This window comes from Acromyrmex echinatior, chromosome 1, assembly GCF_024713525.1.
Source record: "Acromyrmex echinatior isolate Ae372 chromosome 1, ASM2471352v2, whole genome shotgun sequence".
Taxonomy (NCBI): Eukaryota; Metazoa; Arthropoda; class Insecta; order Hymenoptera; family Formicidae; genus Acromyrmex; species Acromyrmex echinatior.
In genome coordinates this window covers 9,707,445-9,734,872 of record NC_141852.1, presented here as the reverse complement: position 1 = coordinate 9,734,872, position 27,428 = coordinate 9,707,445, and the positions used below count along the sequence as shown (strand labels likewise).

Genomic DNA, 27,428 nt, shown 5'->3' with positions numbered 1-27,428 from the left:
GCGAAAAAGCGAATCCGCAGCATTTCCGAGAGACACATCCGTATGCGCGTTCGCATGCCATATTACCATGATAAATTCGTATCTACCCTTCATATTCGAAAAAATAAAAGGGACGATAAAGAGAAGATATAAGAGGTCAAGACAAGAAATTGAAGTAAATAACAAAGTAATTACGTTTATTCTCGCGACGAAGGGGAGGTTAATTCCGCTTAATTCCGTAATCGAAATTCTTGCATTCCCTCCATTTCATCGTCACGCTTCGACCGTCCTCGGATATATGCCGATTGAATGAGTGCGGTGGTGGTGAGGTATCCGAGTAGCGCAGAGCAGCGGCAGAGTGACGGGTGTCGATCAGCTGATGCAGATCGCGCCATCGAGAGTTCGGTCAATTGCGGCGCGCGTCCGTAGGACGCAACAGTCTCCGCGGAAGCATCGTCTACTGGGAGTCCTGTCTGACACGCATTATGCGCTCGATTTTCATGTTATGTCCAGAATTTCCGTCGCATGATAACGACGACTGGCCGGATGATAACGACGTAACATGGTGTATAACGATAAGAAGTCGATGTCACGTTTAATGAAATTCGTCAACAAGTTCAATTGCTTCTATTTGTCAGGTAAGCGTTACGCGACGGCTCACGCCGCTACATATGTGTATTATCCCCGTGCGACGCGTCTCCCGGCGAAGCGTCATCGACGGAAACGAACGACCGCCGTTCGCTCGGACCGCCGAGAATAACGATCTCACGCTTGTGTGTGTATTTGCCATTCGCCTTTCGGTGGAAAATAATAGGAGAAGAAAAAAAAACGAGGATCTCGACATGAATCACGGGAGCGATTATCGACGGACCGCGCGCGCCTCCGCCACGTCCCCGTCATTGCGTTTTGAGTCGTCGATGACGGACGGTCTATTCCGCGGAATATAACTACTCCAAAATCACCTTAAACTTTTTTTGTAACGACAGATACCTCTAATCGGCCCAATGCTTGTTTTGAGTAAACTCGTTTAGGGAGATCGCCACGTATTGCGAAAACTTTGATTATACTTCCTACATACCTAGCTTACTTCCAAGAGAAATGTAGCTACTTAGCTAAGTTTACATTTGGAAACGTTGTATAAAACATAATTATTTCTGATACTCTATTCTCTTTTCCGAACATAATTTCCCAACAGCACACACAATCAATTTTTTTAATAATAATAAATGTTCATTCTTGGATTATATTAGGTGTAGTAAAAAGAAATCCATTACTTTTCCAATAGATGACTTTAGTAATCTGTATCACGCGTAGATGAGATACAGATTATTAAAGCCATCTATTGGAAAAATAATGGATTTCTTTTTGCTACACTTAATATATTAACAAAATTACAATACGTGTAGAACAGAAGTTATATTTCTGTAAATTATGAAAGAATACATTTATTTTTTAGGTTTATATGCAGGAGAATACAAAACTTTTATTGTCGATGGGCAGCAAATCGGACTTGTTCGAAAAATAATGTTTATTTATCAATCGTTTTAACGATAACGTTTTATCTCGAAAATCCCGATTATGTTAATTAATTCAATCAACATAATAATTTTTCGCAGCAGAAAAAATTTGTAGTACTCGATATTTAATCTTTTTCCACATGTTCAACAACAAAGGAATTAATACTTTTATTTGCATTAAAACAAATTAATCGAAGTATTGTCCAAGTCGCGTCGTGTTTTTCTCGCAGACCAGTTTATCAGAAATTAAACTTGCATTACGTGTCTTAATTTCCATTTACCATACAAGTGAGAATAATTTAAAATGGCAACGTACAGATAAGAAAATAGATAAATTTTATATGTATGCTCTCGAGACTTTTGTATGTATGCTCTTGGCACGATGCAATTATAATTTTGTACTCTCTAATGCAGCATATACTATTAAGAAATACTAGAAACTATACTATTAAAAATGACCGCGTCGTTTTTGGCAAAATGTTTATTTTGCAACTGATGGAAGGTTTCTTCGCTGTCAAAATGAGATAAGACTATATTCCTCTAAATCTAAAATTATAAAAAAAAAATAAACTAATAAATATATTTTTTTGTTGAATCGAAATTCATCAAAGTGTATAAGATATTTAATCGGACACTAATTAAAAGTAACATAATAATAATGTTATAATTTCGCACTCAACAATATAAATGTAATACAACACGTAATGGTATTATATAAATTTCGTTGCGAATGCGAAATTATAACATATTGATGTTACTTCTAGTTTGTTGTCGACTGGATAACTGCCAATACAAACCAATAAATAAACTAATATAACTCTTATAAATAACTCTTATAAACTAATATAACTCTTGACAGTTAAAATGTAAAAAAGACTATTGGGAATTGGCGCGATGTAGAAGTGAAATAGCCCTCTTTTTGAATATTTTTGGTGTTTTAAAAATACAATTAATTCAATCAATACGAAGAAAACTTTCGATCAGTTATAAAATAAACGTTCTATTGAATGCGGCCAAGGAGAACAAGAAAGTCAAAATAATGTCACCGAAACAAAAATCACATAACAAAAATAATGACATAAATTCTATTAATAATCAGTTGATATAACATCGATTTGACATTATTCTCACTTTCTTATTCTCCTTGAAAACAATTGCGATATTGTTGTATTTTATGAACACATCCTAGGAGCCGATTGGCTGACGCAGTTCGCGCCACCGAGAGACCGGTCAATCGCGGCGGGCGCTACCCGTAGGGCGCAACAATCCACAATAATCTCCGCAGAAAGCATCATCTCCTGGGCAGTGATGCGAATTCCGGGCAGCTTGCTGCAAGCGGCCGGAATTCACATCATTGCTCCTGAGACGCCTGTCTGATGCGTTATGTGCTCGATTTTCACGTTATGTGTAGGATTTTCGTCGCAGCTGGCCGGATGACAACGACGTAACATCATGGTGTATAACGATAAGAAGCCAATGTCACGTTTAATGAAACTCGCTAATAAGTTCAATTGCTTCTACTTGTCTTATAAACGTTACGCGACGACCCATGCGGCTACTTATTATCCCCGGCAACGCGTCTCCCGGCCGCGTCATCGATGGGAACGAGCGGCGACCGCTGTTCGCGCGGACTGCTGAGAATATCGATCTCGTGTGTGTATTTGCCATTCACACCTTTCGGTGGAAAATAATGGTGGAGAAGAAAAAAAAAACGAGGATCTCGACACGAATCACGGCAGCGATTATCGACGGACCGCGCGCGCCACCGCCACGTCCCCGTCATCGCGTTTTGCGTCGTCGATGTCGGACGGTCTATTCCGCGGAATATAACTTCTCCAAAATCACCTTAAACTTTTTTTGTAACGACAGATATTCCTAATCGGTCCAATGCTTATTATTAGTAAACTCATTTAGGGAGATAGCCACGTATTACGGAAACTTATTTTTGAAAGAAATGCAGCTACTTAGCTAAGTTTACGTTTGGAAACTTGTATAAAATATAAATATTTCTTATGCTGATACTCTATTCGCTTTTCTGAACATAATTTTCCAACAGCACACACAATCAATTTTTTTAATAATAATAAATATTCATTCTTGCATTATATTATAAATATATTGACAAAATTACAATGTAGGACAGAAGTTATATTTCTATAAATTACGAAAGAATACATTTATTTCTTAGGTTTGCAGGAGAATGCAAAACTTTTATTGTCGATGGGCAGTACATCGGACTTGTTCGAAAAATAATTTTTGTTCATCAATCGTTTTAACGATAACGTTTTATCTCGAAAATCCCGATTATGTTAATTAATTCAATCAACAAAATAATTTTTCGCAGCAGAAAAAATTTGATTGTACGATTTGTAATACCCGATATTTAATCTTTTTCCACATGTTCATCAACAAAGAAATTAACTTTTATTTGCGTTAAAATAAGTTAATCAAAATATTGTCCAAGTCGCGTCGTGTTTTTCTCGCACACCAGTTTACCAGAAATTAAACTTGCATTACGTGTCTTAATTTCCATTTACGATACAAGTGAGAATAATTTAAAATGGGAACGTTCAGATAAGAAAATAGATAAATTTTGTATGTATACTCTCTTTCGACTTTTATATGTATACTCTCGAGACTTTTGTATGTATGCTCTTGGCACGATGCAGTTATAATTTTCTATATTCTAATGCAGCATATACGAGGGGTATCCAGAAAATAAGTTCCGTTTGTATTATATGTTTAGTAAGGTCGATGTATGAGCGAGCTGGCAACACAGCATTGAAGAGGGGAAGCTACCGAATAGAATGAGCGGTGTTCGGCGTCAGTAGCTCGTGAAACACGGTCAGGAGAGGTTATCAAAATGGAGTCCTCCACTTCGCGTCCCGCCACCTCCATTCCGATTCCTTCTCGAGTTGTTTTGCGCGGCATCATTCAGTTTCTTTTTGCTCAAGATTTTAAATCCCTTTGGTGTGTCCCTTCTTCACGACAATGCTCGGCCGCACGTCGCTGCTTCAACAACTGCACTTTTGAATCAGTTTAGTTGGGATGTTTTGACCCACCCACCGTATAGCCCGGATCTAGCACCATCGGACTACCATCTTTTTACGAAACTGAAGGAGTCCTTGGCCGGAAAACGCTTCCAAAGCGACGAGGAAGTTCAGACAGCTGTAACTAACTGGACTAAAGAACTGGCGGGAAGTTTCTATGCAGAAGGGATTTCGAAGCTTGTTTCCAGATATATAAAATGTATTGAGATTGACGGGAATTATGTAGAAAAAGACTAGAAGTTGTCAAGTATTATCCATGTAAATTTTAGATTTTTTCAATAAAAACTTTATTTGTAAAAAAAAACGGAACTTATTTTCTGGATACCCCTCGTATATAATACTAAGAAAAACTGTAAACTATACTATTAAAAGTGGCCGCGTTTGGCAAAATGTTTATTTTGGAACTGTTGGAAGTCCTTCGCTGACAAAATGAGATAAGACTATATTTCTCTAAACCTAAAATTATAAAAAAAAAAAATAAACTAATAAATATAGTTTTTGTTGAATCGAAATTCACCAAAATGTATAAGATATTTAATCGGACACCAATTAAAAGTAACATAACAACAATGTTATAATCTCGCACTCAACAACTTAAGTAATAAATCATAAGCAGTCATGTGAATTGGTCAATTACAATAGAGATGATAAGGCCATAAGCAATAGAAAATTCCTTACTGTTTAAGTTTTTTTTGTATGCCATGGTTCTAAAAGAAAACGAGATAAATAAATATCATAATTACAGTACCTTATATGTGCTTTTTGAAACGACAGGTCTATTTGGAATTCGGAAATATGGAGTGGATATAAACGGCTATGTAATGGATCCTGTCAAGGGCTTGTCAATATGGTTACAAAAGCGTTGTCCGAATAAATAGACATGGCCGGCGTATTGGGATAGTATGGTGAGTGGTGGATTGAATGTTGGTTATGGTATAAATGAAACCGAAATAAAAGAAGCTGGCGAAGAAGCTGGTATTCCGAATCATCTCATTGTTAAGCTTAAGAGCGCTGACTGCGTATCGTTCTTCTTTGAAAGTGAGAGGGGTTTGTTTCCCAACATGGAATTTGTATATGATCTTGAACTGCCGCCCGAACTTTGGACCGAACAGTAGTGATGAAGAAGTAGAGATCTCCCAGAGGGGAGAGGGGGTGATATTTTCACTCGTCAAATAACAAGTTGTATACATTCAGAGCCCAATCACACGTATTATCCAGTATTCTGCAGACCACTTCGTACTTCGACATTCTGAACGGACGTGAAGCGCGAGTTTGTACCGAGTGATTCGGTATATTCAAGTTTGATAATTATGTCACTTGAGATAACGCTTTACTTTATAATATCATTTCACTTCAACTTGATAATGTGACAAGAATTAAAATAACAAGTTAACTTAAACATGTCTTATCTTAAAATTAATTCAAAGATTCTATTTAAATTTTACTAAAAATCCAAAGTCTTTCATTATCTAGGACAGAATAAAAGTGTGATATTTTAATATTCTTTACTTTTAAATATTAATTAATTTCCAGAATTAAACTTTTATTTATACAGTAAACCCATGTATAGAATAAATTTTTTTTATCTCTTTAGATCACTTAATTACTAGTATAGGTATGCTTCCTGCATGTGCACGTACGGTGCACCCCTCAAATTTTTCAATCCACGCTCGCCAAGGCACGTCCAAATGATAGACCCGGTCTCCAAGAGGAACATCACATCCGGATCGTTATCGGTGTCTATATATTCATCCACCAATCAACCATCGATAGCCGGCGGACCATTCGCACGGGGAATGAGGAGCATCGCGAGAACGCGTTCGCATACGTGTGCATCGGTGCACACGATTCACGGGGAGATGTAATCGGCATCCTACGCGTGTTGCACCGTGTACATACAATGGATTGTCTAATGCGGGACATGTGTTAGGTCGAATTCTGCAGCGCGAATTTTGTATGGAGGCGCGCTCTTTCCCGCTATTGTATAGGCCGAAATTTGAGAGAGACAATTTTTTGTCACGGTTTTCAATTGGAACTAACGCGATGCGCGTGATCAATAAAATTTTAATTCTAATTTTAAAGTCATCGACCGAATCGATTAATAATAAATGCGTAATAAATAATTATTAAAATAAAATATTTAACATCACTTATTAATTATCGTGCCATTCTAATGTCAAAAATGAAGCAAACCATATCATAAATTTGCACGACACTTTTATGAATCTGAACGTCGGAGCGTTTGGAATAAAATTTTAAAGCAGAAAAGTTCGGGTCAAATTACGAAAAAAAATTGACTCCGACGGTTGTGTTTTTCGATGTCTCGCTAAATTTCTGGATGACAGGTAAGACAGGAAAGTGAATAGCATCGTGTGATTTATTTTATCATATAATTTTGTGCAAAAAACGCAATATGTAATAATCATATAACATATGTATAACACATATACATAATATGTAACATATGAATATTACGAGATTATATGACAATATTTACTGACTAAAGATCCTTCACGACTTCCTCTTTGCTTTCATTTGCGCTTCACGAATCTTGCCTTTGTCTTCCTTTCCCTCTTCTGCTTTCTTTCGGTTACTCTGATCTATATTCAAAAACATCGGCCGAACTGCTCCTCGTATTCCACTTACTGCAACACTTTTTATCTCCTCCACAACCAAATTTGGCAGCCTTTATTTGCATCTTGAACTGCGCCTTTGGATTTATCTTGCGATTTACGTGTGTGGTTTTTAGCTTGAAATCAACATTGCGGTTTCTTCTTATCATCCAAGAAATCGAGATCTTTTCGATATCTTATCCTTGCGATATTTTTTTACCTCTTCCGTCGATTTTCTTTTCTCTACATCTTTCTTTAGAATTGTCTCGCCTTGCATTTGCTTCGCAACCTTCTTCTGTTGTTTCATTTGTCTTAACTTTTCCGATCTTTGCGTCATTACCCGCTTCTTCATCAGATTTTTTCGCACTTTTTGCATGTGCTCGTCAGATTTGGCCATCTCAGCAAAGTAATCATCCGGTCTAGGTATCGATGTGCAAAGCATTTTTAACCTATTAATACCTTCTATAACAGCATCCTGAGCATGACAGTGAAACTCGATCCAGGCAAGTTCAGCTTTATTTCATCCAATTTTTGCTTCATGTGATTTTGCAATTTGTTTAGAGGAAGAGTTAAGTTAAGTTACAATAAAAGGACTCCAAAATGTACTGTAGTAATTTCTGAAAAAGAATCACTCACGACGTAATTCTTGGATTGCTTGTCACTTTTCTCGATCGCCACATTGAGCCCTGACTTTAATCCCTTCGCGAAGCGAACTCTAGCGAACTCTCAAGCTTCTTGTAGCTGAACACGTGAGTTAAACGAGGTTAGATTAGAATGCGCATGATAGTGATAAGCGCACAAGGGAATCGTGATACTCACCTCCTCATTGGACGAATTGTACTCTGAGTCTGATTCTGATGTTTCTGACATTGCAAATAATTTACTATTATTTTTATTTAATTGTGATTAACCGGTAGGACGTGCTCCTAAACGATTCGAGAACAACACGCCAACGTCGTCAACGTCGCCCACGCCACCCTCTAACTCCACCCTCTAACTCTACGGATTTCAAATTTTCGACGATACTTCTAGCGACTCTATCTGGTGGAGCAATCTGGAAATTATTCGTAAGGTATAATACCAACAATCAGTAAAAAATAAAAAAATACTTTCTCTTTTTAATAAAATTTTTATCCGTCAAAGACATTACAATGTAAAAGCAGACAAATGATAAAAAATCATTTTTTACCAAGTTGATATTTGATACAAAGAGAATTTTCTTCCACAGTCAAAAAATAATTTTTGTTCATCAATCGTTTTAACGATAATGTTTAATCTCGAAAATCCCGATTATGTTAATTAATTCAATCAACAAAATAATTTTTCACAGCAGAAAAAATTTGATTATACGATTTGTAATATCCGATATTTAATCTTTTTCCACAATACAAAGGAATTAATACATTTATTTGTGTTAAAATAAGTTAATGAAACTATTGTCCAAGTCGCGTCATGTTTTTCTCGCAGACCAGTTTATCAGGAATTAAACTTGCATTACGTGTCTTAATTTCCATTTACGATAGAAGTGAGAATAATTTAAAATGGAAACGTTCAGATAAGAAAATGGATAAATTTTATATGTATACTCTTTCGACTTTTACACTCTCGACTTGTATGCTCTCGAGACTTTTGTAGGTATGCTCTTGGCACGATGCAATTATAATTTTCTATTCTCTAATGCAATATATAATACTAAAAAAAACTAGAAAACTATACTATTAAAAATGGCCGCGTTTGGCTAAATGTTTATTTTACAACCATTGGAAGTTCGCTGACAAAATGAGATAAGATTATATCCCTCTAAACGTAAAATTATAAAAAAAAAATAAACTAATAAATATAGTTTTTTTGTTGAATCGAAATTCATCAATGTATAAGATATTTAATCGGACACCAACTAAAAGTAACGTAACAACAATGTTATAATTTCGCTCAGCAATATAAATGTAATACAACACTTGAAAACTTTCGATCAGTTGTAAAATAAACGTTTTATTGAGGCCAAGGAGAACAAGAAAGTCAAAATGTCGCATTAACCGAAACATGATAAAAGTAATGACATAAATTCTATTAATAATCGATTAATATAACATTAATTTGACATTATTTTGATTTTCTTATTCTCCTTGAAAAAACAGTTACGACATTGTTGTATTTTATAAACGCATCCTAAGCGGAACACAATCGCTTGATATTAAAATGGCTTCAAAATGATTAAAACTTAAAAAGTCACTTTTCAATCATTTTGATATTACCATGACTTGTTCTATTTAAGATAGAATTGCGTGTAGAATATTTCCGAAAGAGGTGAAAATGAAAAAAAGACGCAAACCTCGCAATGGCGCAAATTCGTAAAGTTATGCGTACATACTTTTGCATTCGACTGTATACAGTAACCTTGACGAGTCTCAAATTCAGTAGCTACGCACATTGCGCAAAAAAAAAAGCCAGCGATATAATAGTATTGATCGTTTCGACTCTTAATCATTTCGCTAAATACTTGACGATATCAAGACTGTTCAAGAGTCATCGAGAAACCTTTGCGAAAAAGACCGCAGCGTTTTCGAGAGACACACCCGTATGCGTGCTCGCGCGCCATATTACCCGTGATAAATTCGTATCTACCCCTCATACTCGAGAAAATAAAAGGACCGATAAAGAGAAGATATAAGAGGTCAAGACGAGAAATTGAAGTAAATAATAAGCGATTACGTTTTAGTTTAGTCTCGCGACGAAGGGGAGGTTGATTCCGCTTGATTCCATAATCGAAATTCTTGCATTCCCTCCATTTCGTCGTTACGCTTCGGCCGTCCTCGGTTATATGCCGATTGAACGAGAGCGGCGGCGTAGTGGTGTTCGAGTAGCGCAGAGCAGCGGCAGAGTGACGGGCGCCGATTGGCTGACGTAGCTCGCGCCGCCGAGAGACCGGCCAATCGCGGCGCGCGGCATCCGTAAGGCGCAACAGTCCACACAGTCTCCGCGAAAAGCATCGTCTCCTGGGGCGCCTGTCTGACACGCGTTATGTGCTCGATGCCAAGATTTCCGTCGCAGCTGGCCGGATGACAACGACGTAACATCATGGCGGATAACGATAAGAAGCCGATGTCACGTTTAATGAAACTCGCCAACAAGTTCAATTGCTTCTACCTGTCAGGTAAGCGTTACGCGGCGGTCAGGTTACGCGACGACTCATGCCGCTATGTATTATCCCCGGCGACTTGTCTTCCGGCCGCGTCATCGACGGGAACGAGCGGCGTCTGCCGTTCGCGCGGACCGCCGAGAATATCGATCTCGCGCTCGTGTGTGTATTTGCCGTTCGCCTTTCGGTGGAAAATAATAGGGTGGAGAGGAAAAAAAAACGAGGATCTCAACACGAATCACGGGAGCGATTATCGACGGGCCGCGCGCGCCTCCGCCACGTCCCCGTCATCGCGTTTTGCGTCGTCGATGATGGACGATCTATTTCGCGGAATATAACTATTCCAAAATCATTTTAAACTTTTTTTGTAACGCCTAATCAGCCCAATGCTTGTTTTGAGTAAACTCATTTATGGAAAACGCCACATATTGCGGAAACTTTGATTATACTTCCTATATACCTAGAGAGAAATGCAGTTACTTAGCTAAGTTTACGTTTGGAAACTTGTGTAAAATATAAATATTTCTTATACTGATACTTTATTCTCTTTTCCGAACATAATTTTCCAACAGTACACACAATCAATTTTTTTAATAATAAATATTCATTCTTGCATTATATATTGACAAAATTACAATACATGTAGGACAGAAGTTATATTTCTATAAATTACGGAAGAATACGTTTATTCCTTAGGTTTACATGCAGGAGAATGCAGAGCTTTTATTGTCGATGGTCAGCAAATCGGACTTGTTCGTCCAGATGTGATGAAGGAAATATTAAATCATCCTCAAGTGAGTTTATTTTATTCTTTCTTATTAATATTTTTATTTTTGTTAACTCATGTATAATGCAACATTAATTCAAGGTATTTCAAGTACATCCCGAATATGTACAATTAAATCCAGCCTTTCGGGATTATGCTGAAAGAAGTGCACGCGTCGATGAAGTATTAAGGGAATGGATGTCTGGTGGAAAATTTGTAACTTTACGAGGCTGGAGAGAGGAATGCTATGAAGTGCGTTCACAATTTAATACGCTACCATTGTTTAAGATGGATCGTTCGGCTACATGTAAGTATAGAATCCATGCTACATAAAAAAAAGCTTAAGTAATAAATCATAAGTAGTCAGGTGAATTTATCAATCACATTAGAGATGATAAGGCTATAACTTAAGCAATAGAAAATTCCTTATTGTTTAAGTTTTTTCTGTATGCAAAATTTCTAAAAGAAAACGAGATATAAATATCATAATTACAGTACCTTATATATATATGTGCTTTTTGAAATGATAGGTCTATTTGGAATTCGGAAATATGGAGTGGATATAAATGGCTATGTAATGGATCCTGTCAAGGGCTTGTCAATATGGTTACAAAAGCGTAGTCCGAATAAACAGACATGGCCGGCATATTGGGATAGTATGGTGAGTGGTGGATTGAGTGTTGGTTATGGTATAAATGAAACCGCGATAAAAGAAGCTGGCGAAGAAGCTGGTATTCCGAATCATCTCATTGCTAAGCTTAAGAGCGCTGGCTGCGTATCATTCTTCTTCGAAAGTGAGAGAGGTCTGTTTCCCAACACGGAATTTGTATATGATCTTGAACTGCCGCCCGACTTTGTACCGAACAATAGTGATGGAGAAGTAGAGACCTTCGAATTACTCCCCGTTAGTGAATGTTTAGAGAGGATACTTTCCCCACATTTCAAAACCACTTCTGTACCAGTTGCCCTTGACTTCTTAATTAGACACGGATACATTACAGCAGAGAACGGTAAGGCATATAATTCATTCAAAAATTGTTGAATACAACTTATCGAAAGTGCTGTATAATACTAATTTATTGATTTGTTTTTGTTGCAGAGCCTAACTTTATACAGATTGTGGAGTTACTTCATGTACCTCTGCAAACTATGTACAATCATCGACACAAAGCTAGTAATAGAATGGCTAATGGTGAAGCGATCGATGTTTTAGAAAAAGTTTAAGTTTCGCTAGGCTTTTAATTTATACTGTGCTAATGGCTATGAATTGAATGAAATGAATGACGTTCCTTTTCTATGTTTCTTCATTGGACAAGTATTGAAAAATTTCATATTACAGTTGTACACATGTAAGACGTAAAGAATTTTTTATAATTGATAAAGATCATAAATTATAAATTTATAATTTATAACTACATGGATTTATATATAAAACACACTTCTATTGAGTTGGCAATATCTTCTGCATTCATTTTAATTGCGTATATTGAATTAACAACGAAAAAAAATAATCAATACGCTTTATTAACTGCATCAATAGTAACACGTTTACGAGACTTTTATAACAAGTTTTTCTCTTGTCTATACAAGTTTGTGTGATTCATAAAAGAAGAAAGCTACAAGTTTTTATATACAAATCTTTTGTATGACGAAGTGAAGTATTAACCAATAACATTTATACGTGACTCGTCAAAATTTTAAAGATAATTTCTTCCATATATATGATTCTTTCGTTTTTCTACAACAAGATAAGTTTTACAAATTATTATGCTATGTTTGAGACATTTTTCAACTTAACCTGCCATTATTTAGCACAATAAAATTATATATCAAATTATATTAATATCGTGCTTGTCAACTGAACAGATGCATTGTAATAAAAGGAAGTATCGATTAAATGTTGAAATTAACTTATAAAAGTCGAAGCAAAAGTATTATGAACGCAGCATTCCAGATAATAAGTTTATCGATAAGATTGCGTTTAAGAACTGAAAAGTAAAAAGTTTTTTTAAATAATTATAATTAATATCTTCATATACACATTAAATCTTGCAACACAGCTTCGAATTATCAATGCTAGAGTCAGCATAACACTAAGATTGCATTTGCAGTATTATAAAAATGAATATATATCGTGTACTTTTTTAATAGATCAAACAAAATTTACAGATCATGTGCTGACTTTGTGTTCAATTGAATTTTATTATCTCGATCAATTTAGCACCTTTCTTTACTAGTAATTTGTAAAGAAGGATTGATAGCATTTATATTATTTATCGTATGCTAATGTTTTATGAATTTAATTATATGTTAAGTACTTCCACATTTGAAAATTTAAATACTATTTATATCAATACATCAATCACTTTAAATACTATTTATATCAATACATCAGTGACTGTACAAGTGAGAAGCACAAAAACATAATTATAATAATCTTTATTCTTCATAAATAACATTTTTAATGGATTTTATTTCAAATAAGATTAATATTACTCTCTAAATTCTTTGAAATGGAATCTCTCATCTAAAAGAATAAAAATTTTAAGCCAGTCTTGAAAAAAGAATGGTTCAATTTTCATTTTTTTTAAAAGTGAGATTTCACTTTTAAATTGAGATTCACTCTAAAAATTTTAGAGAGTATATAATTACATTGTATTATGTTCTCATTGATATTCGAAGATAAATAGATAATGTTTCAATATTATTACATATGAGTATATCATATATTTTAGCTGTATATAATATTTATTTATATCTTTCATCTCTACTTTTACAATGACAGTTTATCGAGTTGTATATTGCATTAATACTATTATCGCTTTATAACGAATTGCGAAAATGAATTGCGAAAATCATCATTGACTATTTGTTATTAACGCCATTCATGTGATATATTTTACATCGTGTTTTTAAAAATTGTTATATATACCTCATAAAAAGAGAGCATACATATATACTTATTCATATAATTGATCTGTTAATATTCCTGTTAAATTCATTATTACAAAACGCATTACGTATATGAGTATAAAATCCAATATCATGTATTTGTTATAAAAATATTAGTTATGGTAAAATATATATTAATCTTGTAATAAAAATTATCGCATTTCTGCACAAGAATGATGAAAACATCTGTACCATGCCAAAAATTACAAGTTTACAAATATTTGAGAATTCTATTCGGGAAATGTATATCGGTTTCAGACATTAAAAATTTTTTATAAAAGATAAAATATTCTGTAGAATAACTGAAGTAGTGTAATCTTTGAATTTTTTCGAGAATATAATTTTTCGTAATACATATATCTCTTGCATATATGCCAATGAATTGACATTGCGATAATTATAGAATTGTTAGTTTAACATGTTTTTGCAGTCAAATCTTATAAGAACTAACCAAACTGCGCATTGTAGATTTTATAAGTTTAATACTTTTGTAATGACGATAATGTAACAATATACTAGTCACGCTTATCTTTATCATTCTCTTTCTCTCTCTCTCTCTCTCTCTCTCTCTCTCTCTCTCTCTCTCTCTCATAACATTAATCTGGTCATCAGACACACACACACAATATTTGTGATACATTTACCTTAAGTGAGATTTTGTTTCCTACTATGATTCAGTTTTGTGATAGGGATGGATAGGACTGGTTATATGTTTATTGCATGAATAAAATAGTATTACATTACATGGCCGAACATGCTAATCTATTATTTAACTCCGATGCAGTAATAAGGAATTGTGCATTTAAGACGGAAGTGTTTGTCCGATTAACAATGAAACTGGTTTAACTACAGATTGTTATGTGAAGAGATTTTGCAAGATTTATGTTGTTTTGCATACATGGACTACTATTGTAACTATGAGTGACTGTCGTATGCGATCACATAACACTTAATCAGCTTGTGCGTTCTTAGCTTTTACTCTTCGTTGCAGCCTAAGTATGTATCGATTGTAAGAAAGAGCATCCAAAAAATTTGCAAGTCGCCTATTTTTTCGCATTTAATGTGATTTAAATTAATGAGCACGCAACACGGCTCGCGACCCGATTAAATGCCGTCGTTTGAATCATCGTATAAAATACGAAGCTTCTTCGCAATAGGCACGACCGATTAATGACATGAGTTAAAAAAAGTGCAGAGTCTAAAAAATCTTCCGAAGTAATATAAACATTTATGTGACAGATTTAATATTCGATTTTAAATTTAATAAAATTATTTTTAATTCAAAAAAATAAAACAATTTAAGGAGATCAATAATTTATATTAACGTTTTCCTAAATATATATTTTAATATTTATTTTTAAAATAATTATTTCCATGGCCATTTGAAGAGAAAAGGATAATAAAACATAATAAATTATTTCCTTTGAGATGTTATCTTGAATTAAAGAAGCTTTGACATATTCATTATATGTTTTAATATTCTTAGGAATATATATTTAATATTCTTAGAAAGGATAATCGTGCATATTTATTACTAATGAAATTATTATCCTGATACGAACAAATATTTTTTAGAATACAAAAAAGATTTGTTATATTTGAAGTAAAATGTAATTTACTTCTCACATTTTCGGGAGATTATTGCAAACTCCATATGAGGTTTTAATCAACTCTGACTGTATATGTTGTTATTCTATGCTCCCGTATTTTGCAAAAGTTGTATAAAGTTGCGGATTGCTATGCTCAATCTGTTTAGTAAAAATCTTGATAATATCGATTGCATCGAAGATGTAGCTAAAAATGTAAGAAGTGTGTAGTTCTAGAAATCAGATGATTGTACTTACATAAACAATGAGAAATATTTGGACTGGTTTTTTATTACATTGTGATTCTTATTGCTTATTGTTGCTACATTAATTTCATTATTCTAACGTGCAAAATCCGGTCGTAGTTATTTTTTCTTTATCAAGATTATTTCTGTCCGTAAGCGAAGATGTGGGTACGTCGCGATATGTATTTTGCTATTCACTATGTTTAACTGACGATAGTATAACGTAACCACATGTATCGACAACACGTTTGTGATAATAAAATAACATTTGTAATTGAATATTATGATAAACGTGATATTCTAAACATCGCGCACTCTTTTCGATCATATTGCTTGAATTTTAATATGAGACCAAATATGTACATACGTGATATTTTCAAATCTCATCCAATTTAATTATTTATGTATTTAATTGCATCAATTGGAATTATCATTAAACTCAGACTCTTAAACATATTAAAGCATGTGGAAAACGCAAATGAATCAATGACTAGAAAGTTGAGCGGTTGATATTCATTCTGGAGAACAATGTAAATGAAACTATCGTAGTTATAAATTGTTTCTATTTAAAGATTTAGCTATGAATACATATGTGTTCGCTAACATTTTCGCGTTCAATAAAAATAAACGAGCATCTGACGGCGCCGGCATCTTTAACACTCCCGATCTCTCATTCGACGAATAACCAAATTGATCCCATAGTTTCCTTGAGCCAATGACATAATTCAAGCATCAAAACAATTTCAATTGATACGCTTATTCGCTTCTTGCCGTAAACTCAATTTCTATCTACTATTTATTTCTATCTACTATTTGTGTACTGATATCACGGATTCATTTATAAATACTTAATTAAATAATTCACTTCATTTTTATTTCTTTGATTCAAATCATTTAAATAATTTCTACATGGATTTTGTTCGACTCTATAATCTCTTTTTCATTGCTTAAAAATACGAAAATTTTCCATAAAATATTTTAATTGTTTTTCAATTGACAGTTTTTTTTCTTTCCATTTAAATATTTTATTTAAATTAATCTTAATGTTTTAATTGCATTGAAATATATATATATATATATATATATATATATATATATATATATATATACACACTGAAGAGAGAAAAATGATGTTATATATAACAGCATTATTTTAATTGAAAATATTTTGTTAATTTAATAATAGTATTAATGAAACAAATAAAATTTTATCAGAACAAGAGCATGGCGTATTTGTTTTATTAATATATAATAATATTATTTATGTGTGTTTGTTCCACACAGCAGTGATTATAAAGCGCTAAAAAAGCACTTACAAGTGCATAATTCTAACAGTTTTTAGCGCTTTAAAAGCGCTTTCAAAATCCATGAAAAGCGCATTATAAGCGTATACAATGCAGAATAAATCCAGTTTTATAGCACGTTTACAGCATTTTTCATGTAACACAGTGCCTGCAAAGCGTTCAGAAAGTGATGTAAACGCGCATTCAATCAGCGCAGAATAAATGCTTTTTATGCGCATAATCATTTTTTGATCAGTGTAACTTGAAATCTGCCGTTATTCACATGTAATGAAACTGACAGCAGTTTTGGGAGATACAGTCACAAAAACGCGGTCCCAAAGCGCTTTGCACGCTCTTGTGCTACGTAGAATGTGTGTGTGTGTGTGTGTGTGTGTTTGAATTGACAAAGTTATTTTTAATTAAAATAATGCTATTAACATAACATCATTTTTTTAGTGTACGTGATATTTGCTCGTAATAATTTTTATACCAATTGTTATACCAATATCGATATTTTGTGAATAACTTATAAATAATCTATATATAATTTCTATTAGATGCTAAGATTAGACGTTCTTTATAATTTCATGTAATTTTGATTTGTGTATATAATTTGTTTATATAGATATGTGTCAATGTTGATCTGACTTTTTAAATATTTTATTTTGAAGCACATAAGATAAACACATAAAAAAAATTTTGTTACAAATTAAAATCGTCTAAAATGTAGATTCAGTAAAATAGATAATTAAAATATTTTGATGAACTATTCTTCAGAAATATGAACGAATAATAAAATCTTGTTTTTTTTTTGGTTGAAATTTAATAGAATCTCAATTTTCAAGAAAATTAGGATAAAAATTTAAGAAATTATGAAGAATTATATTTCGAAAAATTTTTGAAAAGAAGAAATAATGTCACTTTTTAACAAAAAATATATTTACGAGAAAATAGTTTGATATGTCGCTGAACAAAGGTTGCATTTAAACAATCAATTATACATAATGACAAATATACATTACTTTAAAGGCTACGCATATGTTTGTTATCGCTACTATCATAATATTCCCGTCATACTTCGTTATATGAAAACTTACGATAGTAATTTTCGATTATGTCATATTCGATAAATGAGCGGGAAACAAAATCATGGATTGTGAAAAAAGGGACGCTCGTGTTCGATATTTTGTGAAAGGCACGTGCGATCGTGAACCATACGGCTGTCGCATCATAAATCAACGGGTTAACGGGGTTTGTTGCGTTTCTCTTGAGATTTATTTTGGTATTATATCGATAACCTTACGATGATAGCCTCTGTGTTCATGTCGCACCCTTTCGCGATTCTCTTCCACGTGCCTGTTTACACGATTCATATGCTGTCCGTGTAGCTTAATCTCACGATCGGCAAGATTAATCCTTGTCAGCAAGAGTTCGAAGATTTGTTGTTCGATCGCGGTCAACATTCCTTTAATTTTAATGCAATTTAACAGTGCAATTTAACAGTACCAAGATATTTTTTTTTACATAATCACAAACAGAAAATATTTTATGTAAAGCATATAATTATTAATTATAATGTAATAACTTATAATTATTAACATTAATTTACGTCTCCTACTGGATTATCATTAGGATTACAGAGAATAATAAATGGTGAACCATATTATCAAATAATAATGGAAAACGAGATAATACAAAAAAAGATAATACAATCATAAAATTATAAGAATATAGGAAGTTTTATAATAATATGAAAGTATATACATATTCTTCCATAATACATGAAAGTTTTAGTAATAAAATATAGTTATAAGTACTGTATGAAATTGCATTCCACAACATTAAACTTTTATTGTACTGTAATTTACAACCATGGTACACAATCAAGTTGTAAACTTTAAAATTCTACAATTTTTTATCTTTGAATTTTTTATATTTTCTTGAATCTTTAAGTACACATATACGCTATATTTTAAAATATTTCTTTTATGATTAACTTTAAACTTTGATTGAACCTCAATTTTCTTTTGTTTATTTTCGTTGTGAATGATATATCGCAGTATTTGTTAAAATAATATTAGCATACAAATTTTTTTTAAGAAGATTAGGCCATTAGATATTTTTATATATTTTGACTGAAACCGAATTTGATATTTAAATTGCTTCGTTACGTCACAATGTTTTTTATCGATGAAAATATCTCGATTTTCAATATTCTTTAACCTACAACATATTATCGTTGAACTTATTTTCTTCTTTATTTCAGCATGTATACATCTAAAAATAGCTAGACTATAAATAACTAAAAATACTGGAAAATAGATCTATTTCTTATTAATAAAAAGTTGTGACGTGATAAAATGGAGCAATTTGGATATTGGATTTAATCTTAGAGCATCAAAATGTATAAGAATAGTCTATTTATTTTTGTATCCTTGTGTAACCATTTCATGATAATCATGGCATCGATCGTCAAGCATCATCGATTTGCGAGGAGGCACTGCGCGCGTATTCGGCCTACAATCTATATCGAGAATACCATGAGATTTTGCGTATATGTTAACAGATGGATCTCGTTTATTGGATAGCCGCAAAACGAGTGCAACGCAGAATGGAACGGAGTGCGAATAACGACGATGAAACGATTGCTTGATGATGCTTGACCCGTTTAAAAAAAATGCATCTCTTTCAGGTTCGTTGTCTGAGCACTTCTAAGACAATAAATGCGACAAAGAAAAGAACATTTCTAAGCTACGAATTTATGACAGAACGTCAATTTTTTTCAGTGATATTCACATAATTAAAACACGGGCCTGATGATAGAAAGCTTATCTCGCATCTGGTTACATTGCAAAACATATGTAATTTTATATTATGTACGTGTCACTTGACATAATATTCACATGTTTTATACAGGATTTGCTATAAAATCATTCATAAAATCAATAACATAATATGTATAATAAGATTTCTTATACGGAATTTTGAAACAATCTGTTCAGAAATTGAGTTAACAAAGCATTCTTTTTTTTCACTTCTGTAGTAATTAAATTTAGAAAATTAAACGTGTTTGGCAATTTAATTACAACAGTAAATTTTAAAATTCACTGAAAATTAGCAAAGAGATTAAGGTATCATTACCGCTATATTCCAGAAATCTGGTATGGCTTGAAATGCTCCAATTTTTAATATTAAATAACTTTATAATATACAACCTCGAACATTTTATATTTGATTTTATATATGATTGTACTAAGTTAGATAACTATTAATTAAATTAGATAACTTAAATGTTCAATTTTTTAAATTAAAAGCAAGTTTTGCAAACAGTGTCAGAAGTATTCCATATTAATAATACAATTATAGAATATCGATCGGAGTATATCAAGCATTTCTTATATACATTTTTTAATAACCGAATACGTTTAAAATTTCAAGTTTTTCGTGGTTATGGCTGAATCCGATGTACTGACATAATTCAGATATAAAATGCAATCGAGTTACATTTAAGCTGCACGTATAAAGAGTCGTATTATTAAACGATATAATAACTCTCTCTATCAAAAATTGCGCTTACTTATATATCACATTTTAGAATTCTGCTATTTTAAAAACTATTAACTTTGTTCAAAAACTACGCGATAAACAGTTGTACGATTAAACCGCGATTTCCTGACGAATTCCTTTGCGATTACATTTAGATGCAGTTCAACTAAAAACAAAATAACGATACGAAAAAAAAGTATTCGTTATCGATGATAGATCGACAATACCTCGACGGTATCGCGAGCATCCCTGTATCGTGAAGAGTGCGGGCGTGAAAAGCGTAGAGACGTGATCTTCACCCACGAGTCGACCGTCTCCTAAACGGTCTCCCCGCTGCCCGACGACGGCTACAGCGGCAAGGAACAACTTTGACCACGGTGGAAACGAGAAGAGAATTCCGGAGGACGTTGGACCAAGGGAGACAGCACGACCACCGCGTGTGCGGCAGTGGGGATCAGAAGAGGGAGAGAAAGGGAGAGAGGGAGAGAGATAATCGACGCGGGAGAGGAATCTGATAGAGCGAGACGGCGGATCAAAGAATCCGGAGGAGGGAGAGAACGTGCCGATCCGCGGCGCGCGGTGGGAGAGACCGCGAGATCGCGTCGGCGAAATACAAAGAGAGGAAGAGAGAGAGAATGAGTGACGGTGATAGAGGGAGCGAATAGGAAGAGGGGGAAAGACGAACTCTCCTCCTGGTGGAGAGAGAATCCAACGTGGAGAAAGAGGAAGTCGGGCCGCGAACGCGGGACGAGGAGAGCGAGTGGTGAGAGAGAAAGAGCCGGACCCGCGGCGTGTGAGGAGAGGGAAAACCACGGGGGCTTTTGAAAAAGTTTTATCTTGTCGGTGCGCTCGGCCTCTCAGACGCTACCGAACGCCGGTACGGTGTTGTTGGGCCACGGCGTGGTCGCGGCCTCCTCGCCGACGTGTTTCTAGGAAAGAGAACGAACAGAGAGAAAGAGAGAGAGAAAGAAAGGAAGAAAGAGAGAAAAGGTAGAAAATCCCTTTCATCGTGCGCTCGCGATTTCCGGTCCCGGTTGGTCCTACCGTCGGTACTTCCGTCCATCTCGTCCGCCCGCGCGCTCGCGGACGTTCGCGCGAGAGAATCCCGCGAGGACCGCCGAGAAGAAGGCTCTCGACGAACATCATCCGCAGGATAAGAGGGCAAATTCCTTCTGCGTGTCCTTGGAGGAATTGTTCTTCCTTCGCCCGTCTCGCCATGTACCAACGTCGCTGAGGTGTCCCGCAGTGCCGATCAAGAGAAAGAGCGAGCGAGAGAGAGAGAGAGAAAGAAAGAGGGACGAATACGGCGAGGTAGGAAGAGAGAGAGAGAGAAAGAAGGTCAGTCAGGAAGAGGGCGAAGAGGTCGAGAAGTGATTCCTTGCCGGTCGCGACAGACGACCAGCGGCGAGATGAAGAACCGTGTGTTGCTAAAGAGTGCATTGCTCCTGTTGCTGATCGCGGCGGATGGCCTGGTGACAGCATTAGAGGTAAGTTTTTTAGTATAAGCCTGGATCTCTTGATCCTCAATCCGTTGAAATTACCGGTAGTCTCGTGGAATTTCACCTCGGGGCGGATGGTGCTCTGAAATCGCATTTAGAAGCGTATTATATTGCTCCAATATTCAGTTAGGTGGGCTTTCTTTCGAAAAATTGCACGTGTACATTTGTACTGAACGATGACTAAAGATATGAGATATTTTAATTGACATTTCGCGTCTGTTTAATCGACGGCAAATAATTCTACGAACGTAGCTTCCCAGACGAAAAGCGCGTCCAAGGCCGATATTCATAGTTAGGTCTTATATTTATAAGACCCTAACAGTTTTAAGATGATTATAAACTAATCACAGAGCCGTATTAGCCGCTTAGTACATTACTTAAGATGATCTTGAAATAAGTACGAACTATAAATACCGACCTAAAAGACGTCATAAAGACGTTTCTCTTGGAATATACGTCTGTATTTATAATTGTAGATCGATCCACGATTGACCCTCATTTCAGCGAGCTAGGATTTATTAAATTGTGATTTAAGAAGCATTTTTAAATAAAAGGCTGATTTATAAACCTAACTCTAATCGGATCTCAGGTTGAATCACGACTATGAATACGATTCTATTTAAAAGACGTTATAAAGCGGTTTTCTAGACTAGGTGTTGTTTGGGTTATCACTGATCTCTCAAACGGCGCTGTTGAAAGGAAACTATAGCATCGCTAATATTTCGCTTCATCGTGTTTTTAAATATGTAGGGATCCATAAAATATAGATCATTCCAGCAACGCAGTAACATTGCGACATTTTGGCAATATATCAGTAACATTGCAAACTTCCATGTATAAAGTATTTATTCTTAAAATTACTTGCAATATTGAGATTAAAATTTAAGAAATATGATACCAGGTTCTGCTATGATCCAGCGATATTCGCGAAATTTATCAGCTGAAGCATTTCGGAAACTCCCTGTGCGACACACCGCGATTAGATAGTCCGTGTGGTTCAATCACCGCGATTATACCTGTTATGTGTCTCACTTACGTTTGCTGATAAAGATCGCCGCATACCTCGCGGTGAAGTCACGCTTATCGCTCTCGTAAATCGTCGCGATGGATTCGTACGTATGGAGTGCGGTTATAAATGATCTTTCACCTCTTTTTAAAGGTACCGAAGGTATTTTCCTTTTTGGATTGTATATCATAACTCTGATACGCTTGCGTAATGGAATGTTTGGCATACGACCTGAACAAGGCAGCATTTCACTGTGCTTCAGCTGTGCTGTGCTTCACTCGCGCTTTTGACGATTGAGAAGCTGACATTAAAGCCAATCGAAGTAAAACGACGGCTGAGAAAAATTGATTAATTATTCACACGTATTGCTTGCATCAACGCTATCAGCTGAGTTCGTTTAGCTACCAGCTGTATTGATACAACTATTATGATTTTAATATTCTAAAATTCAGACCTCCGTTGCTTAATCTTCATGAGACGTTATCTGAACTTTCTGATTTTTAGAGTAACGATCGTCCATACTTTCTGTATTTATTGAATTATAACATACATTACAACATATTATGAATTACACATTTTTTAAATAAAAAATCGGTGTAAATTTAATTATGCGGTGTTTATATTTTCATCATGTTGGTGTTAATATTAACACTTTCATAATGCGGATTTTAAATCTCTAGTGTTTATATCAACATCATCAGGTATGGATTTAAAATACCTGTTGTTAAATCTTATTGTCTTTGGTGTTAATATTCAACAACATAACATCAACACGGTGAGAATTATGTATGTAGATACATCCATGGTGTTAAATTCTCATCTCACAGATATTTTTCAGAATGCAGGAGTAACTATCTATTATGTATAAAGATTGCAAACATTATACAGTGAAACAAAATTTTTCTATTGCATAAATCGGATATGTGGAATAGCATTTCAAATGTGAGAATAGATTCGATCTCCTTCTTCATCGAATTGTAAATAAATTCCATAATTCTGGATGTTTGATACTCTTATTCTGTTTCTCTTGCGTGAACTGAAAGACGCGCCGACTCGCTGCGTCGCGCAAAGAAATCCTTCAATTTAACAATGATCAACAGGTACGGGAAAAGAGGACCAGTGGATCGCGGAAATATGCCGTTGAACCGTCAAAGGTGCCGTGGGCTCGGAAAATACGGATTGAATTGTTATGCACAACGCCGCCGGACTTGTTTGACAATCCAGCAACGAGACGCTCCGAGATAATTCGCGCGAATCGATTATATTCCGATCACACCTCGAACTCCGTAGAAGCGGATACGAGCACAAGTCGAACTCGTGTCGCGGCGAACTCCGATCGTTTCTGGAACCCGCCAATCCAGCGAAATATCATTCCGCGAAGCACGGATTTCCGCCGAAACGACACTTCGCCGGTGGCCTGATATGAGAATCCTTCTTCATCAGCTTCTTCGTAATTCTCGATCGTGCGCTCTTTTTTCTTGCATTTATAAGAATGCATGAACAATGACTCAATTCTCAATCTTCAAATTCTGGTTAAATATTAATTGTTTTATCGTTCCATTCCGTTGAAAAATCTCGTTTTTCATTCTTTGTAGAGTATCTTATATTTCTGTAGAAAGAAGGTATCTGAAATTTAATGGAAAATATGATTTTCCAATAAAAAAGATTTTATATAGATGTATGTATACGTACACACACACACACACACACACACACACACACACACACACACACACATATGTGTGTGTGTGTAATTTATTAGAGCTATTCTATTTATTCCTGCATTGTTAAATTTATAATGTCTTTAACATAATTTAAATCGTTACTGCTCTTGTATATAATATTCTTCTTCGTTATTCTATATTAAAACAAGGATAAATTTGACATTATAGTGTCAATTTAACATATAATGTCAATTGATATCATATACTGTCAATTTTATCCATTATTTTAGTATAAAATATCTAGATATATTGAATAGGAGCAGTTGGCAACTTAATTAGGTTAAATTTGACACTATAAATTTAATAGTGTGAAAAATAATTAAAACAATTCAATAGATTTTGTAGAAAGCAAAATCTTTATATATATATATATATATATATATATATATATATATAAAATCTCTATATGATTTTATAATAAATATTATGAACAATCTAATATTTAATATTTTTTTACAAGCACTCAGATGATCATCTGTTTCTCTTTTTCACTAATCCATATAATTTCTTAGGTTTTAGATCAAAAGTGGATTGTAATAACAAGATTGATTATTCTAAAATACACTCTATAAATTAAATAAATTTTGGATGACTTCAAAATATGGATATGGAAATGTTATCTATTATTTCTGTACAAAATATTTAATATTATTATGAAGAGTTTTACTAAAAATGAAAGTGTATAATTAATGTTACAAATAATTAAAAGGAATCATTACTAATCAAAAATCGAAAATATCATTAAATGTCACGTGTAATACGATTCTAAATGAAGTAACGTGTTTTAAAACGCGATGAAAACTTTATGAAATGACTGCTTATTATCGCGTCGCCGATTTTGGAAGAGAAGTAGAATTTTCAATAATTATCGACTAACACGATGATAATTGAGCGGCCAGTATTACGATCGTACAGGATATTTTGATTGTACAATATCGATTAAAAGTAAAAAAAAAAAATTAGTTTAAAAAACCAATATCAGTAAAAAAAGTTTGTCATAAAAGTTTGACATGTTCTGAAATCAAAAGAAAGAAGCAAATTACTTAATTTCTAATTGACTTTTTTTTATTGACTTACAGTGCAATTCTCATATATTGTAGTTTTAGGTAAATAACGGTTTAAAATAAATAAGTGGATTCACAAATAAATTTTTGCACGAACGTTTATTAGAGTTTTATTAGCATGTATGAATAATTTGATTTAATTTGTAATGCTACTTACTTTTTCATTAAATTTTATCATTAAATTTGCAAATATATTGCAAATAAGTACGAAGCTATTTTGTATAAGAATCAAGACAAATAACAAATTATTAACTTTGAAATCAATAAGAGAATTGTGTTCAAATTTTATACAGATACTCAGACGTAATAATAAAATATAATAATATTTTCATATTTTTATTAATGTTTTTAATTGTGACGCGTACATTCTTAAATGATAAGCGGTCAGTATTAGAACCGTGCAGAGTTTAATTGGAGCAAGTCACTATTAAAATGCATCGTCGGTCGACAGTTATTCTATAGTACGTGCGTTTGTTATGATAACTTAACAATGATTGTGTTATCTTCCGTTACAAGTATTAAATATCATGATAGTAATATGATACCAGCGATCAGAGCAAAATAGCGAATTACGCCTGGCATAAAAAGCGCTTTTCATGCGTTACGGTTTATTTGGGCATTACGAATATTTCAAACGACTTTCTCATTTGAGACATACGGCGTGTCTTTTCCGTGATGTGCGCTATTCAAAGCAGCGTTAATGGCTCTATTTGAGTCGCAACGTCGCTTTGTGGCAAGCCGCGATCCCTCGTTGCATCCGCGAACCCAGTAAATATATGCGTTAGCATAAGCAAATCATTCTATGAAATGTTTGGTGATGTTTTTGATGGTGAGCATCGATGCTTTTTCGTTGGATACTTTCCATTTGATGACACAAACTTGACACAAGTATCATTCTGTTTCTGTTACTCATGGAATACCAACAAAGTTTTATGTCGATTTGTGTCACTAAATAGAAGGCATTGATTCTTTATTTACAACGTGAAGCATCGATATTACTTTGGAAGATTACGATAAATTAAAAATATTTTCTTGCTATTTTGTGCACAATGATGCTGTTCGTCATAATCTTGGGTATTTGAGAGAGATTTAATTTCTAAGTTGAAATCTTTGAAATCCGATTACAGATAATTCTTTTGCATCTTCATTTGTCATACTCAAATTTGATAGACACAATAAACCAAAACTAGTATCTAGAATTGAATCTGTTTGTTATTCTTGATATAATTTAAGTAGATCGTATTAATTCCCAAAATAATAAAAACTTTATTTGACAGTACAATTATATTTCTGTGTTGTAAACTCTGTGTTGTTTTTAATTGAGAGAACAGATCTGTCATCTACATGAAGATTTCATTTTCGTGCATTTTTCTGTGGGTGAAGAGAAATTTTTTAGGGGCGATATATCATGCTGACCCACGAGACGACACTGACTCGATGAATCGAGTCGGCGGATATTG

At 34.1% G+C, this 27,428-nt stretch overlaps 2 protein-coding genes and 1 pseudogene across 6 annotated transcripts in view; 2 read left to right on the top strand and 1 right to left on the bottom strand.

Annotated features, from left to right (window-relative positions):
* The first annotated feature begins 284 nt into the window (after positions 1–284).
* Positions 285–15,876, top strand: LOC105145977 (Uncharacterized protein YJR142W). The gene is made up of 7 exons (XM_011055911.2): positions 285–617; positions 5,321–5,451; positions 8,076–10,312; positions 10,994–11,091; positions 11,166–11,370; positions 11,594–12,073; positions 12,163–15,876. The coding sequence occupies exons 3-7, from the start codon at positions 10,237–10,239 to the stop codon at positions 12,285–12,287; spliced, it is 984 nt and encodes a 327-aa protein (XP_011054213.1). The 5' UTR covers positions 285–617; positions 5,321–5,451; positions 8,076–10,236; the 3' UTR covers positions 12,288–15,876.
* LOC147910947 (putative rRNA-processing protein EBP2 homolog) lies at positions 6,906–8,028 on the bottom strand (annotated as a pseudogene). Its single transcript, XR_015546178.1, has 3 exons — positions 7,978–8,028; positions 7,795–7,899; positions 6,906–7,704 (listed from the first exon to the last, which is right to left on the bottom strand). The product of XR_015546178.1 is annotated as a putative rRNA-processing protein EBP2 homolog (transcript).
* A 3,535-nt stretch (positions 15,877–19,411) lies between the features above and the next one.
* trol (terribly reduced optic lobes) overlaps positions 19,412–27,428 on the top strand; it is a 197,604-nt gene continuing 189,587 nt past the window's right edge. For 3 of the 4 annotated variants that reach the window (XM_087409399.1, XM_087409394.1, XM_087409392.1), the window contains exons 1-2: positions 19,671–19,821; positions 20,831–22,162. In XM_087409399.1, the coding sequence (XP_087265525.1) occupies positions 22,085–22,162 (78 nt within the window). In that variant the 5' untranslated portion in view covers positions 19,671–19,821; positions 20,831–22,084. Of the gene's footprint in view, positions 19,822–20,830; positions 22,163–27,428 lie in introns of all 4 variants that reach the window. The other variant, XM_087409407.1, reaches the window with a different exon arrangement.

Coding starts and splice junctions, on each gene's coding strand:
- LOC105145977 (XM_011055911.2), top strand. CDS start 10,237: ATGGCGGATAACGATAAGAAGCCGATGTCACGTTTAATGAAACTCGCC. Junction 10,313..10,993: donor CAATTGCTTCTACCTGTCAG/GTAAGCGTTACG, acceptor TTTATTCCTTAG/GTTTACATGCAGGAGAATGC. Junction 12,074..12,162: donor ATACATTACAGCAGAGAACG/GTAAGGCATATA, acceptor TTTTTGTTGCAG/AGCCTAACTTTATACAGATT.